Genomic DNA, 15,564 nt, shown 5'->3' with positions numbered 1-15,564 from the left:
GTTAGTTTTTAACTTGCTACCTGAATTGGGAACATGATCATTTTTACTTTTTAGAATGCACTAGGAAACATACCCGTGCGTTGCACCGGAACAATTTTTTACAAAACCATGAGAACATCGTCAGTGGAAGGGGCTTATGTCACATGTACAGTTGTTGAACGAACGTCTACCCATCATAAAAAATATCTTGACTCATCCAGCTTGAACCCGCTTACCCTCCTATGATTAGCCGCCTTTCGACCAATGTCTTGCTTACCACCAACAAGGTTTCGGTGTCGTGCCCTCCCTTGGATCCTCCACGCGGTTGTCTCCCATGTGCCTCCATCGTGCGGGCACCTGTTCGGTAAAAATTAATTATAATTTCTAATTTTTATTTTGGTATATTGAAAATAATATTATGTTGGAAATACTCGATGCAAAATGAGGAAGAATAAATGGAACTTTCTAGTGTGGGGCATCGTGTTTAACAAAAGAAGCATGCCCCACATGTCACTAAAACGTTTTATGTGTATTTATGGAAATACTTGCTGAAAAATGAGAATGAAAAAATTTCTGTAGTGTGATGGAACATGTAAAGCAGAAGAAGCAGGTGTGAATAACACGTGCTATGGCAAATTAAAAAAGAGATCCGTATGACCTGTGGTGTAGAGGAAAGGATAAGGCTTCCTTGCAAAGGCAAAGGGGATCGATGCTCCCCATTCCATTTCTCTGAATTCTATCGCACCTGCGGCTCCCGGTGCTTTGGGCGTGTATTCTCTCCATCGCGCCGCGCGACGCTCGCACCTTTTTCCTCCTTCCTGGTAAATTTCCTTCTCTGAATTTCTAGCGCGCCGCGCGGCTCCCGGTGGTTTGGGCGTGTTCTTCTCTGCTCCATCGTTCTACTGCCCCCATCTATCGCTCAAGCGCCGCGCCTGCGCTCACCTTTTTTCTTTGGTCCTCTCCAACGGATCAATTCCCGCAGGTATATTTTTCAATCCTTCCTTTTCCTCTCTTTAATTTATGTAGGCAGCAGATTTCACAGCATTGTGAGAGCGGGAGTACTTGATTCACCTTGCTGATATTTCAAGCAAAATCCAACGTATATAAACCGGTGGCACCCATTGTAAGGAAACGATGTGGGACTATTCGAATCTGAGTATCGATGCTATGTTTGCTGGATGGATTTGATCGGATTGTTTGTGAATCTCTCTTATGGGCCTGATTTGAGAAAAAGTCGTGGTCGCATGGCCGCGCGACCCGCGTGGGTCAGCTGGTTTGTTTGGTTCGTGCGGAACCAGGGACAATCGCGGGGCATTGTAATTCCAACCGAAAAATTGGGGAAATTTCAAAGCGGTAAAGCGCCCAGGAGGAGCACCGACGGCGCGGGCCTGGCCAGTGGCGTGATGCGCGCGGCTCGTATCTTTTGGGCAGAGCAGCTCTCTCTCGGCTAGAGAAGAAGAAAAGAAAAAAACGAAACGAACCGGTACATGCCAATTTGATGTATTATGTATGTTGGTGGGAGGGTAAAACGGTCCTAAAAATTGTTGGACGAAAATTTTGGCAGAAACCTTAGCTCCTTTATTATTAGGTATAGATTAAATTCATTTTTTTTTTGTACAGATGCATACCTCGCCCCCACCTTGGATTGGAGCTTTGTGCCATCAGTCTTTTAGACATTTCTCATATTGATAAGATATTGCATAAATGTAAGATTGATACAGGTCTAATTGTGAAAGAGGTATACCATGCTTATGGCCTCTTATTAGTAGAATTGTGTTAGCTATCTTGAAGGTGTTTATGTTATGCATAACTTCAAGTGAACCTTAGGTGTCAGGAGGATCTTATGCCGAGAAAATTGGAATAAGAGTTGGAGATGTTATTGAATGCTCAAATGGAGAGGATATCCGAACCATCTTTGAGGTAAGGGTACTATTTCTTATATATTGTATTTGTTCATTTATTAAGTACCAGATTAACGTGAAAGTTTATTTCTGTATCTCTTGACTTTGTTGATTTTTTTGTTTATGTTATTAGTTGGAGAACATGTTATTGAGCATATGCAAGGAGCATTTTGACAGAGGAAATGACCTTAATTCCAAAGTGGATGTTGCGGTATGTTAATTTTGCAGAGTGTTAGCTATTGTTTTTGCCTTTATGCAAACTTTAATCGATTATTGAACTTTTGACACAAAAACTATATTGCATTGACCTTATAGATTAGGGTATTTCATACGCGCAAAGGTCTCAGAAGCATCAAGACATTGTCTGCAAACTTATCTGAACGCAAAGAAGTGGTTCAACGAGGTCTATATCCCCTTTCAACCTATTTCTGTTTAACTATAAGCCCTTTAAATCACATTTTGATTAATATTTGAGCCTCTTGTCTTGTGCTATACTAATACGTAGAGTTGTAGGTTGATCACTAGACACTACTCTAGTGCTAGTGAATACATAACATTTTTCTTAACTTAGTTATTTTTCGTTTTTGTAGCCCGTTATCCTATTACTATTGGAGAAGGGCTTTTGTATTAGGTGCCACATGACCATGCTTGACAAATGGGCCCATGCAAGTGGCATTTGATGTACTTTCACTAATTGATGCAACATATGGGGACGGTTGATGTCTTTCAAGTTGCATTTGTACAATCCATGTACTTCATGTTGCAGATTAAACGAAAATCGTATGCCACTTCATGAGCTATCGATATAGAGAAAGGGAATCATTTGTACATATACTCTGCATATGCAGTCTCGATGTACACTACCGGATGTGGTTCTGTTCTTATTTTCTATTTTATACCCGATTAAACCTTTTTTTTGCTTGGATGTTGCACTATGCCATGCAGGATCAGTGGGGCTTTGCTTTTGCCCTTGCTACATGCCATCTTTTGACAAGCCAGCACACTCACCATATGATTGAATTAATTGGATGCAATGTTAACTTAATAGTAGCCTCTCCCTTGCATGCCATAGAAGGTGTTTCATTTCATTTTGGTAGCTTAACTCTGTAGTGATTATTAATTCGGTAGCTATATCGACACTGCAAATTTGTAATTCATTCATTGATGATAATGCAAATGGGAATCTCGATCATCAAATTTTGTCACTGAAACTCGATCATTAAACTACCTTTGCTCAGCCGACGCATGGATGCATTACTGGAGTGTGAACTCCTCCACTGGTAGCTATAGACAGGACACCATGAGTTTCCTAGCCGTAATCTTGACACGGTATATAGAGGAACTCTATGTAACTTAGTGTGGACGGTCCCACTTAGAAAGCATTTTCATGTGACCCATGTGTGGACGGTGATGGGATTCGTAGCATAGAAAACAAAAAAAAATTCCTACCGCAAGAACGAAAACCAAGCCAAGATGCAATCTAGAAGATGGTAACAACGAGGGGATCACGAGACTAACCCTTGAAGATTTCCAAAGCCTACGAGATTAGATCTCGTTGTTGCTGTAGTCGATCACTTGCCGCTTTCGAAAGCGCGTAGAAGATCTTGACGGTGCCACAGTCGGACAACACCTCCATACTCGGTTTTCGGTGTTGATGAAGACGTCCTTCTCCCCGTTCCAGCGGGCAGCGGAAGTAGTAGATCCTCCTCGGAATCCCGGCAGCACGATGGCGTGGTGGCGGTGGTGGTGGAGAACTCCGGCAGGGCTTCGCCTATGCGCTGTGGGAGTAGTATGTGGAGGAGGGGCGCTAGGGTTTGAAAGAGAGGGAGGTAGGGGCGCCGGCCAGGGGCCCCTATGGGTGGTGCGGCCAAGTCATGGGGCTGCCCCCTCCCTCTCCTCCTCATTATATAGGTGGAACCCAAGGGTTTGCCCAAAGTTTTCGAATAAGACCCCAACAGAAAAACTGCCTTATGGACGAAACCTAGAGGGACAGGGACTCTCCCCTTCCCCCTTTGTTGGCCGGGCAAGGAGGTGGAGTCCACCATGGACTCCACCATCCCACTTGGTTGGCTGGTTTGGGTTGGTGGAGTCCAACCGAGACTCGTCCTTCCATAGTGATTTATTCCGGATAATTCTAGAAACCACCTTCTATAAATTCACCGGATCATTTCCAAACTTGGAAAGTGACTTCCTATATATGAATCTTATTCTCCGGACCATTCCGGAACTCCTCGTGATGTCCTGGATCCCATCCGAGACTCCGAACAAAACTTCGAACTCCATTCCATATTCCAAATCTACTTAAATGACATCAAACCTTAAGTGTGTCACCCTACGGTTCGTGAACTATGCAGACATGGTTGAGACTTCTCTCCGACCAATAACCAATAGCGGGATCTGGAGATCCATAATGGCTTCCACATATTCAACGATGACTTAGTGATCGATTGAACCATTTACATACGATACCGATTCCTTTTGTCACGCGATATTTTACTTGTCCGAGGTTTGATCATCGGTATCTCTATACCTCGTTCAATCTCGTCTCTGACAAGTACTCTTTACTCGTACCGTGGTATGTCATCTCTTATGAACCATTCATATGCTTGCAAGCTAATTAGACGACATTCCACCGAGAGGGTCCAGAGTATATCTATCCGTCATCGGGATGGACAATATCCCACTCTTGATCCATATGCCTCAACTCATACTTTCCGAATACTTAATCCCACCTATATAACCACCCATTTACGCAGTGGCGTTTGATGTAATCAAAGTACCCTTCCGGTATAAGTGATTTACATGATCTCATGGTCGAAGGACTAGGTAACTATGTATCGAAAGCTTATAGAAAATGAACTTAATTACGTGATCTTATGCTACGCTTAATTGGGTGTGTCCATTACATCATTCATCAATGACATAACCTTGTTATTAATAACATCCAATGTTCATGATCACGAAACCATGATCATCTATTAATCAACAAGCTAGTTATACAAGAGGCTTACTAGGGACTCCTTGTTGTTTACATAACACACATGTATCAATGTTTCGATTAATATAATTATAGCATGGTATGTAAACATTATCATAAACTCAAAGATATATTATAATAACCATTTTATTATTGCCTCTTGGGCATATCTCCAACAGACGGTCCCACGCAAGTTCAAGATCTCCCGGCTAGTGAGAATCGACCAGAGAGCAGTCAGATTGACAAGTTAGCTGAACGCTACTGCCTGGCCATTTCCAAATTTCGATGTCCATAGTGCTAGAGGTGGACATATTGTACGAATCGTTCATTGCCCGAGTACGCTCACGAGTGCCCAAGAGATTCCGATCCCCGCAGTTATATCGAGCACGACCGCGTAGCATTCAACTGTTTAGAGAAGTTGTCTTCCCTTGTTCAGTTGGGATCATACCATATCTTACCAGGAGATCAAAGACCTGGAGACCTTCATCAAGATCAATCCCATTTTTTCACAAATGAAGATCAACCCCATCTTCCTCGGAATTCGGAAGAACACCCATGTTAATAATAATGACGTAGCAGGACGTTGGAATATTACTCATTGAATAACTTGAATCGGAATAAACCACAGATGTTATCTCCGACATGATCCCCTCGTGCTTTCTTAGTTCTTACCTCTCTCTCTACTCCCTTTTATATCATAATCAGATATTCAGATGAAACTCATGCTCCAACCTTTTCTAAAAATTCAAAGGTAAATTAAAAAATATTTTTTGCAGGTAAGAATGTTACTTACTACTTATTTTGGAATAATACTATGCAAATACTGTTTTTGAGCATTTGGGATAAAATCTGGAAACCAGTGTAGAAAGAATATGCAAAATTGTAACATTGGCCCATGAGACAGAACCAAAACCTGGTTACCTGACCATCGAATGAAATGTGCTTCAGGCCCATCGGCCTCAGTCCATACCCATCTCGGCCATCTTCTCAGTAACTCCTAAACCCTCCTCCCCTTTCGTCTCGCCTCTTCCTCAGTCGACGCAGCGCCACCACCTCCCCCCATCGTCGCCATGGGCCTCCTCAAGAGCTCCCTCCTGCTGCAAGGTCTCCCTCCCCTCCTCTCCCAAGATCCCGTATCCTGCGCCAATTCGCGGGGCTAACCTCTGGATCTGGTGGTGCAGGGCAGCTGCGCCACGCTACGGCGGCCGCGGCCGCGGGGGTGGGGCGGCGCGGCGTGGCGACGGCGACGGCGACGTCGACGGAGGAGTACATGCGCCGCAACTACGCCAACAATGTCTCCGAGTACAACACCGTCATCGGCTCCCTCGTCCAGCAGCGCAGGCACGTCGTTTCCGGTTCTTGCACACCACCTGTTCGACGCACTTCCTAGCAGTGCCATTTCCTGTTTACCCGTAGTTTCGTCGAGCCCTTGTTGCGTTGGTGATCTAGTGTGGCAACGAACGGTACCGTGCTAACCTCCGCCGGGTCTGAATGAATGTTCTCGCAACTGTTTCCAGGCCCTACCTGCTCCGTGACGCCTACGAGGACATGCTACTCGACGGGGTGCAGCCTGTGCGGGACACCTTCCACAACCTCATTGTTGGTACCATGAAAGGCAGCCGGCTACAAGATGCTTTCTACTTCCGTGATCAGATGAGGGAAATGGGCTTGCAGCCTGATGTGAGACCACTCTCTTCTTCACATCCATTCATCTTTTCCTGTGGCAAATTCCTTTTTTTCTGTCGGTCCCGTTAGCGTAAGGCCTTAATTTTTGCAGGTTAACCTTTACAACTTCTTGATCTCTACTTGCGGGAAGTGCAAGAACTCGGATGCAGCGATCATGGTCAGTTATTTTCCGACATATAGTTGTGATTTTGTCATTACAGTGCCATTCCCATCTTTATGGTGTGCTCACTAATGCTCCAATTCTTGTTACCTTAACGAAGCTTTTAGAAGAAATGAAAGCACATGGCGTTAAGTTGAAAGGGGAAACATACATTTGTCTTCTGAATGCACTTGCCGCAACTGGGCGTACTGATCAAGTGTAAGGGCTCCTTCTGATCGACTTTATTGTTTCTCTGATTGTAGAATAATACAGCCTTTATACTGCAATACTGAGTTACATTGTGGCTGGCTATCTTTAGCATGAGGCCGTGACTGGTGAACTGGAGAATAGGGCAAATAAGCCAAGGCCTAACAGATTGTGCATAATTTATTTCATTGTTTTCTTCGGTAAACTACCATTTAAACCACTAAATACTGGATAAGTAACTACTAGTCTCACAGATTTGAAGACTACACTAAATGGGACGTGTTGGTATATGTATCCAGAGTTATAAGAGCCTCTGGAGTGCAAGGTTGTTGAGTATGATTGTCAGTTTTATTTGAGGAATGTGGATACATTATCTAATACACCAATTCCATCAGTGCCTACATTGTCTCTTCAGCTTGTGGCAAGTATTTATGTAGAATAATACTCCCCCTGTTCCTTTTTGTTAGGTGTATTTGTTTTTAGGTAAATTCTGAACTGTTACGTGTATTTCCTTTTTGTCACAGTAGATGCCTATTCTACCCCTCCCAAACTGGAAGGGCCATTAATTAGCTGCTGGCAGTTACTCCTCTAACCAGCGATGTAACCAGGGGCCTTTCTGTCCCAAACTATCCTCAAATTAGTGTCTTGGTCACCTTGCACAAAAATAAATAGATCTAATCAAATGTGTACGGAGGGAGTATTATGCTAGTTAAGCATGTCTTTCCAATTTAATTTATACCTTACAGTCAAGTCTTTCCAGCGTTTCAATGTCGCTCTCTATGTCGGGAGAAACTCTTAATGTAATTCTTTTAACAGTTATGCTATAGTTAATGATATGACTGCTGCTGGACTTGGATTAAACAAGTATTGTTATGCTGGACTAATAACTGCATTCAAGAACAAGGCACCGGCCAGTGAGGATACTATGGCGAAAGTATGTTATGCATTTAAGAAAATTTATTATGGGGTCGTATCTAACATGACTGTACTAATTTTTTTCTTTGCTTTACTATTTTACCAGATTCTTGAGTTTGTACAGCAGTCAAAAGGTTGGCAGTATGTTGAAAGAATAGCAAATGACAGCGCTGAGAATATAATGATGAATGTCTCAGAGGAAGAGCTATACAATCTGCCGACAGCAGAATATGTACACAGACGAGGATTTGTCTTTAAGCAGCTGACGATTTATCATGTTGCTGTCCATGCTTGTGCAGACTTGCAGAGCAAAGAGGTTTGCTATGTTATGTTGCATTTGCATTGCCTTCTTTACTGCCCAGAGTTGACTGTTGACATGACCATAATTGTGTTATCTTTCATATCCTAGTTTGCATGTCATTAAAGTTGAGCTTTTACCTCTTATGAAATTTAATCTTCTGTACCATTTTACAGACACTTGAAGCACTTCTTGAAATGTTCACTAAAGAGGGATTTACTTATGATGCCTTCACTGTGATGCATGCTGTAAGGTAATCTGTGGTTCTGCATGCTGAACAGTTTGGTCTAATGATCCATTTCATGGTTATTAGGAAGTTTTAATGATCAGTTACTCCCGATTTTTTCAATTTGGAACTATGTCCCAGTGATAACTCATTATTTTAGACTATCAAGGAATCTTCATCTTTTAGAGATACAATGATATAAGCTTTGCCATACAAATTTGTATGCCTGTGCATTATACTTACTGGAAAGCCTCTTGATTACGTATTATTGAATTAACAATCTTATGAAGTGGACATCACAAATCACATCATGTACCCCCATTTTAGTGGTAACTATACATAGTATTTGTGAATTCCATTTTTGTCTACTTTTGCAATCCCTGTGGTTGTATTTTGGCAACCTCCCATGTGTGTCCTTTTTTATGGTCATGCTTTCTAGCAACTTCTCGATTTATTTGTTAATTTATTGTCCTTCAATTGAAAGGTGTTATCTTCGATGTGGAGATATTGATTCTGCTGTTAAGATGTTCGAAGAGTTCTCAAGCTCAAAACCCACACCAGCGGAGTTGTATGTGGTGAGTATCTTGTTGAAATTATAAAGTGAAATTTAATAATGTGGTTGATAGCAACATAAGTTTACGAATTTTCTAATCCCATAAATGAACATGTTTAACTGTAAAAATAGGGCCATGTGCCGTGGACTATTTTGAACTGAAACTTTAGTTTGGTCTTCAGATATCTTTCGATTGTTCCTTGTTAGCCACTACAAGCTTTACTGTTTCCTTATTTGTCAAAGGCTCTATATTACTATTATACTGCTGCCTACTGACTTTAAGCTCACTGCCACCTTCTGATTAGAGAGCATATTTCAGTAGTAGATCCTAATTGCAGTGATGTCTGTTGGATTTCATAGATCACAATTGCTGGTCACTGTATTTAAAGACAGGAAACCCTCGAAGTTTGAATTTGGTACCACTTACGATAACATTTTTCCTATGCTGGAACAAAAGTTAGCCACATACCCAGAACTGAGTATGTAAGGATAATGCTTCATACTATGTAAGGATAATGCTTCATACTGAATAATGTAGATAACTTTACCACAATGGAGCTAATAAAGACTTAAATAGAACTAGTGTAATGATAATCCTTATCTGTGAGAAATCTGTGTACCTCTCTCTTATTCCACACTATGAGTTCTCAATTTCTCATATACTTTTACTATATTATATCAATATCAATGGCATTCAGACCCTTGCCGAGGGAGCTATGATTGGGCATACTCCAACAGGAATGCAAGTTGCTCAAGAAACCTTGGTAATTCTTTCCTTCTGGTTTTGTTGCATAGTTTGACTAACTCGGGAGTTCACAACTTATAGGTTATGATATTTTTCAGGAGAAAATGACTTCAAGAAATTTCTTCTTGAATCCCAAGATGGGAACCGATCTTCTTCTTGCAGCCTCTGGTGAAAAGGTAAGGGGCAACGACTACTGCTTTCCAGTACTCAACTTACAGAAAGACAAATGCATTAAAAGTGCACATTTTTTTACCTACTCAAGTCAGCTTCTTGAATTAAATCCAAACTGCACCCCAAATGACTGTTGCAATTCCGTGGGTTTTTACAGACTGGTGGATATACAACTGCAAACTATGTATGGGATCTCCTGCAAACCCGTAATATAGTTCCAGCACTTCCTGCTGTTGAAGCATACCACAGGGGATTGAAGGTAAGCTTCACTATCATAATTATGCCATCACCTTGGAGCCCTGCGTGATTTTTTCTTGTACCATTGGATTTTGTTAAGTTTTCTGAGATTGTTTGAGATCATTGAAATGATTAGCTTGCAGCCATTATGTTATTAGCAACAGAATATAGTTTTCCTATTCTGATCAAGGCTTGCTTCCATATATATCAGCGTGCTTGCCTGAACTAACGAGAATAAAGTTGTCCATACGGGAACCTTTTGAATTGTTGTTTCTGATTCTAATAATTGTCCTCTCTATTCCTAATATAGGACCGAGAAATTCCTTCAGACGATCCACGGCTTCTGAACGTTGCCCGTGTTTTGGACAACCTGCAGCTCCGGTCTGGACCAAGGAGATTTGCCCAGAACACACAGCAGTAGTCCCTGAGCCAATAATACAAGTTGGAACATGCTTTTGGTGAGGCTGCTGGCTGCATCAGTACGCATACACTCAAGAAAACCAAATAATTCTTTAGGATGGTGCAAAGCGAAGGAGGAACCATCAAGAATGTGCATCTTCGGCAACCACGGCTTGAGAGGAATGGACTGGATACAACTGGAACAGAAGTGGATTGTTCTTACAATGTGGAAGCATTTTTTTTTCACCGCCATCGCTAAAATCATAGTAGTCGAGTTCTGTTTTACAATCATCATTTCAGTCTGTCGCATGTTATATTACCTACCGTCGTCAGAACTTCCTCACAAACTTCGTGGTTTTGAGATTCTGTAGTGATTGTATCCAAATCTGGCATTGCTTAGCTGCCACCTGTTAATTCCTTGTTGTTTGTACGAGGATGATATTCCGTGGTTTTCAAACTAAGAGGTGGTTTTTCCTGCTTCAGGCATATTGCTCCACATCTTTCCTCATTTTCCAACACCGGCAACGCCTGATTCCGAGCGCTACTCAGGAGCAATCTCCAGTGGCATGGCGTATTGGCATGCAGGTGTTGTTCTGTGGCCGCTCATGGGTAAGGGAGAACATATGCTCTTCACCTGGAGTTGTAATCTATGCAACTATTTTTTTTGGAGACCCAAGCTAAATTTTGTTTCGATTTTTGTGTGGAGAATTCTGAGTTACATAGACATAGCAAGCATCTATCCAAAAAAGACATAGCAAGCATCTAACATATCGCAAGCCTCAGTAGCAAGCATCTCTTAGTCTGGAAACAACAATAACAAATTTAACGGGCCTCATTCGTAATGCCACTCTTTATACCGGTTTATAGGTCTTGCATGTATCCTATAAACTGGTAGTAAGTACTCTGGATAAATATTTTCATTAAATCTGTTCATTTCTTTCAAAAACAATATTTATGGAATTGTAGGCACGAAAGATGGTGATAAAAGAATTGCATTCCGTTATTTCATCAGATTTTGCAATGGCGGGCTCATGTCTTTCAATCAAATGATCAATACCTTCATTATTTTAGCCTTGCAATCTGGCTTTATCATATGGTAGTATCTGTCTTTCTTAATAATAATTCAATAATGTGAAACATGATAAAGATCCATTCACCACATGGTGTATGTGGTGAGCAACCTAAACAAACAAATATCAAGATAAAGATCCATTTCTCAGATGAATGAAAAAATTCTATTGAAGTACATCTTAGGATTCTTAGGATAGAAGTAAGAAATCTTGGTTTTAATATTATTCTACTGAAATAGAAGTAAGAAATCATGTTTTTTTTACAACTTGAAAGTACATGGGCTTAGCCCACATACGTTTCCCGAAAGAAGAAAGTCCACTTTTGGTCCTTGAATTTTAGTGAAAGTTCACTTTCGGTCCTAGAACTTCTGTCTGGTTCAAAATGAACCTTGAACTCTCAGAATCATTCACTTTTAGTCCTTACCCCGATTGAGCTAGGCAAATATCTGCCATAGGTGCCCAAAAACTCAAGGTAACGGTGCAAGGGTAGAGAGACGGGACAATATTGATAAGCAAACAAGGAGAACTTTGTGGCGCAACGCTTCACGTGAATTAAAAGAGAGAGAAATCAAGCGAGAGACTGGTTCAGGGACCCAAGGGTTTGGTTGTTTTTTGCATTGTGACATTTGGTTTAACATCAGGTAGTTTGGGCTTGGTCTGGTTCTAAACCAATTTGGTTGGTTCCCTATTTTTTCTTTCCACGCCAGTAATTTTCTCAACTCAATTGCAAAGGGATGAAAAATGAACTATTATGAGAGTTCAAGGTTCATTCTAGACTAAATTTTTTTTTTTGGAACTGAACTTTCCCAAGAGTTCAAGGATGAGAATTGGACTTTCTTCTTCCCGAAATGCCACCAACTCCTCTCGTTTCTTTTTTTGTTGATTGAAAGATGAAAGAACAGAAAAGAAAATGGGAAGTGCTAGCCGTCGGGCGACTGACCCCGGGACTGAAAATCGGTTGTTGTTCCCACCATTAGATTAATATCGTACGTTCCGTAATTAGTACCGAGCTCCCGTCGCTTTCAATCATGTTGTACGTTGCACATGGCATTTCTGTCGCATGTGGCTTTCGTGCTGTTCCGCTGCATGCACACTTCCAGTGTGGCTAGGAGCCCACCACCATGTGCCACCGTTGGATATTTACAACAAAACTAATCCAACAAAATAAGATATTTACAACAGGTTTTGGCACTAAAATAATTACTGTGCCAAATTATCTTTACAACAAATCATTAATATATTTACAACAAATAATTAACAGCAAAACCTACATTTTTTATTCGGGTCTTCACAAAAGTACTTATGCCGAAAATTATTTACAACAAATCGATAATATATTTACAATATTAATTAACAATAAAAACAATAATTAATTTGGGTGTTTACAACAATAGCCAGCAACAATTTTAACAGAAAAACAATAATTCCCGTGCTAAAAAATATATTTACAACAAATAGACAATACATTTACAATATTTATTAACAATAAAAACAATAACTAATTTAGGTGTTTACAACAATAGCAAACGACAATGTTAACAAAAAGCCAACAGTTCTCGTGCCAAAACAAATATTTACAACAAATAGAACATATATTTACAACATTAATTAGGGAAAAAAGCTACAAAAAACTACCATACCTGCGCCCGAAACGTGATCGGCGCCCGGTTGTGCGCTTCGCCGGAGAAGGCGCTGGGGCGACGAAGCGCTCGCCTGTGGAGGATTTGGGGCGGCGCGCTCGTCGGGCCACATGCTCGCAGGGGCGGAGCTGGGGTGGCGATGTGCTCTCCGGTGGTGGAGCAGGGCGGTGACGTGCTCTCCGGCGAATGAGCATGGCGGCGAAGTGCTCGCCTGTGGAGCAGCATGGTGGCGCGCTCACCGGAGGGTGCACTGGGGCGGCGACGTGCTCGAGCATCTGGGCGGCGCGCTCGCCGGGCCACGTGCTCGCCGGGGTAGGAGCTGGGGCGGCGACGTGCTCTCCGGGGAAGGAGGAGGAGCGAAGCGACGTGCTCGCCGAGGGACTGGGGGAGGAGCAAGGAGGCGCGCTCGATCTCTTGGCGGAAACCACGGCGAAGTAGGATTTGGAATTTTGGATAACTAGAAGAGGAAGGAGAGCTTGGCCAGCCTTAAAATAAGGAATGGTGGGCCCATCCACTATGCGGGTCGGACGGACGACCGATTTTTCCATCGATGATCGGTCGGCTGATCTGCAGCGTTTCCCAAAGAAAAACTCCTCTGGTTCCTGAGATTGGATCCCCACCGGCGACCATGGCGAAGGTCGCAAGTGCAGGAGGAGCGACGCCTCTCCGCAGCGGTCTCCCGGAGGAGGTCATCGTCTGGGAGATCCTCGTCCACCTGCCCCTAAATCCCTCCTCCGCTGCCGCTCCGTCTGTCGCGCCTGGCGACGCGCCACCTCCGCCCGCGACTTTCTCCTGGCTCACCACGGCCGGCAGCCCAGCCTCCCCATCGTCTCCGGCTACGAATACCGAGGCAGCGGCTGTGAAAACATCCACCTTTTCGATCACCGGCCGCCGACGCCCAGCTCCAACCCGTCGTCAGGCTTGGCGGCTCATGTCTGGAGGCCTCCTGCGACGGCCACCTCATCCTCTCCAAACGTGGCATGGCTCGCACCTGCTACTCCTTCTGTAACCCAACCACGCGTCAGCATGCTCCCCTGCCGCAATTGTCGGGCTACCGTTTCCTGGGGATGTATCAACATCGCCCAAGTGGTGAGTACCGGCTATTACTGCGCTGGACTCTATCAGATTGGCATCAAATCTCCACGTTGGGCTGCTATGTCTTCACGTTGGGCTCCGACCAGCCGCCGAGGTACATCGAGGGGCTAAAGGTGGAAGTTTCAGCATACCTACACACGCCTGCCCTAGTCCGCGATAGCCTGCATTGGTACCTAGGTCAGAAGGCAAGCAAACTGGTAATTGTATTTGACAACACATCCGAGTCGTTCCGGCAGATGCGTGCTCCAGCTGTTCCCACCTACTCATACATCTTTGAGATGGATGCCACGCTCGGCATCTATAGCTATAGCCATTACGGGAGAAATGCTGATATATGGGTGCTGCAGAACTACGAGAGCGAGGTCTGGGAACACGAGTACCGCGTCCAATTGCCGGTCACGAAGCTTGACAGGTTGAATGAAAGTTGGACTGTCAGCGTGGTGTCGGTGGACGATGCCATCCTCTTGCTGGTTAGTCATGGCGGGTGGATGTTTTACGTCAACACTGACGGTAAACTGGTTGACAGCTTCCATCGTGATGGCCAGGCCTTCTATGCTTGTGGACTTCGGCTGAAACAGACCCTTGTTCCGCATACCGTCTTCACTGCACCAGAAAGTTATGATGCGAACGCTTCGCCTTTCGTTTGAGTGAGGTGGTTCTTCTCAAGGGCCTAGCTGTCGTATCCTCATGAGTTTGCTAGGAATTGGATCAAGTATGAGCCTTAGAAGCTCTGACTGTTTTGTGGCTGCATCAAATATATGCTTGTTTCGGTGCCTGCTCGGGCTGAAGTGTCTAATACATGTATTCAAGCATCCTAAAATTACCAACTCATTTTGCTCTGCTTTTGAAATATTTGCCAACTATCCTGCCTTGTTTCTCTGTTTATTGTTCGGCTGAGGAACTGACTTTTTTTTTGTCTTGTAGTCAACTGTTAGCAATCTATATGCCTCTAGTCCTTGAACTGAAGAACGGAACTTACCTTATTATCTTGTGGTTTCTTATAATAGTCAATATTTTGTCGTGTCTCCTGTTTCCACCCTTTGTAGCTGATGATAAAAAGAGGCAGATTTTCCTCTCTCTTGACTTGCAGGCTGCATGAAATCTATCAGCCTCGGAAGCTCTGCCTGTTTTGTGGTTGCATGAAATCTATGTTTTGTGGTTGCATGAAATCTATGCTTGTTTCAATACCTGTTCGGGCTGAAGTGTCTACTGTGAGTATTGAAGTATTCTAAGATTACCAAGTCATTTTGGTCTGCTTTTGAAATTTTTGCCAACTGTTCTGCATCGTTTCTCTATTTATTCTTGGGTTGAGGATTTGACTTGGCT

At 43.0% G+C, this 15,564-nt stretch overlaps 2 protein-coding genes and 1 long non-coding RNA gene across 3 annotated transcripts in view; all 3 read left to right on the top strand.

Annotated features, from left to right (window-relative positions):
- The first annotated feature begins 268 nt into the window (after positions 1 to 268).
- On the top strand, positions 269 to 2,668 carry LOC127347660 (uncharacterized). The gene is made up of 5 exons (XR_007879646.1): positions 269 to 1,717; positions 1,807 to 1,899; positions 2,014 to 2,091; positions 2,196 to 2,283; positions 2,471 to 2,668. It is a non-coding gene; the product is annotated as an uncharacterized lncRNA (long non-coding RNA).
- Positions 2,669 to 5,809: 3,141 nt separating this feature from the next.
- On the top strand, positions 5,810 to 10,915 carry LOC127347651 (pentatricopeptide repeat-containing protein At4g35850, mitochondrial). Its single transcript, XM_051373822.2, has 13 exons — positions 5,810 to 5,961; positions 6,039 to 6,198; positions 6,375 to 6,537; positions 6,635 to 6,700; positions 6,804 to 6,901; positions 7,706 to 7,823; positions 7,911 to 8,120; positions 8,279 to 8,355; positions 8,813 to 8,903; positions 9,580 to 9,645; positions 9,725 to 9,802; positions 9,955 to 10,056; positions 10,345 to 10,915. The coding sequence occupies exons 1-13, from the start codon at positions 5,928 to 5,930 to the stop codon at positions 10,453 to 10,455; spliced, it is 1,374 nt and encodes a 457-aa protein (XP_051229782.1). The 5' UTR covers positions 5,810 to 5,927; the 3' UTR covers positions 10,456 to 10,915.
- Positions 10,916 to 14,123: 3,208 nt separating this feature from the next.
- LOC127330461 (uncharacterized) overlaps positions 14,124 to 15,564 on the top strand; it is a 55,813-nt gene continuing 54,372 nt past the window's right edge. Inside the window, exon 1 of the mRNA XM_071821414.1 lies at positions 14,124 to 14,853. Within this exon, the coding sequence (XP_071677515.1) occupies positions 14,124 to 14,853 (730 nt within the window). The remainder of the gene's footprint in view (positions 14,854 to 15,564) is intronic.

Source organism: Lolium perenne, chromosome 1 (assembly GCF_019359855.2).
Source record: "Lolium perenne isolate Kyuss_39 chromosome 1, Kyuss_2.0, whole genome shotgun sequence".
Classification (NCBI taxonomy): Eukaryota; Viridiplantae; Streptophyta; class Magnoliopsida; order Poales; family Poaceae; genus Lolium; species Lolium perenne.
The sequence above is the reverse complement of the archived record's forward strand: the minus strand, read 5'-3'. Positions and strand labels throughout refer to the sequence as shown.

What these genes read in the sequence shown, in the direction of transcription:
- LOC127347651 (XM_051373822.2), top strand. Translation starts at nt 5,928, where the DNA reads ATGGGCCTCCTCAAGAGCTCCCTCCTGCTGCAAG. An exon ending in TCCCTCGTCCAGCAGCGCAG is followed by an intron (nt 6,199 to 6,374) that starts GCACGTCGTTTC and finishes AACTGTTTCCAG; the next exon opens with GCCCTACCTGCTCCGTGACG. An exon ending in TTGCAGCCTCTGGTGAAAAG is followed by an intron (nt 9,803 to 9,954) that starts GTAAGGGGCAAC and finishes GGGTTTTTACAG; the next exon opens with ACTGGTGGATATACAACTGC.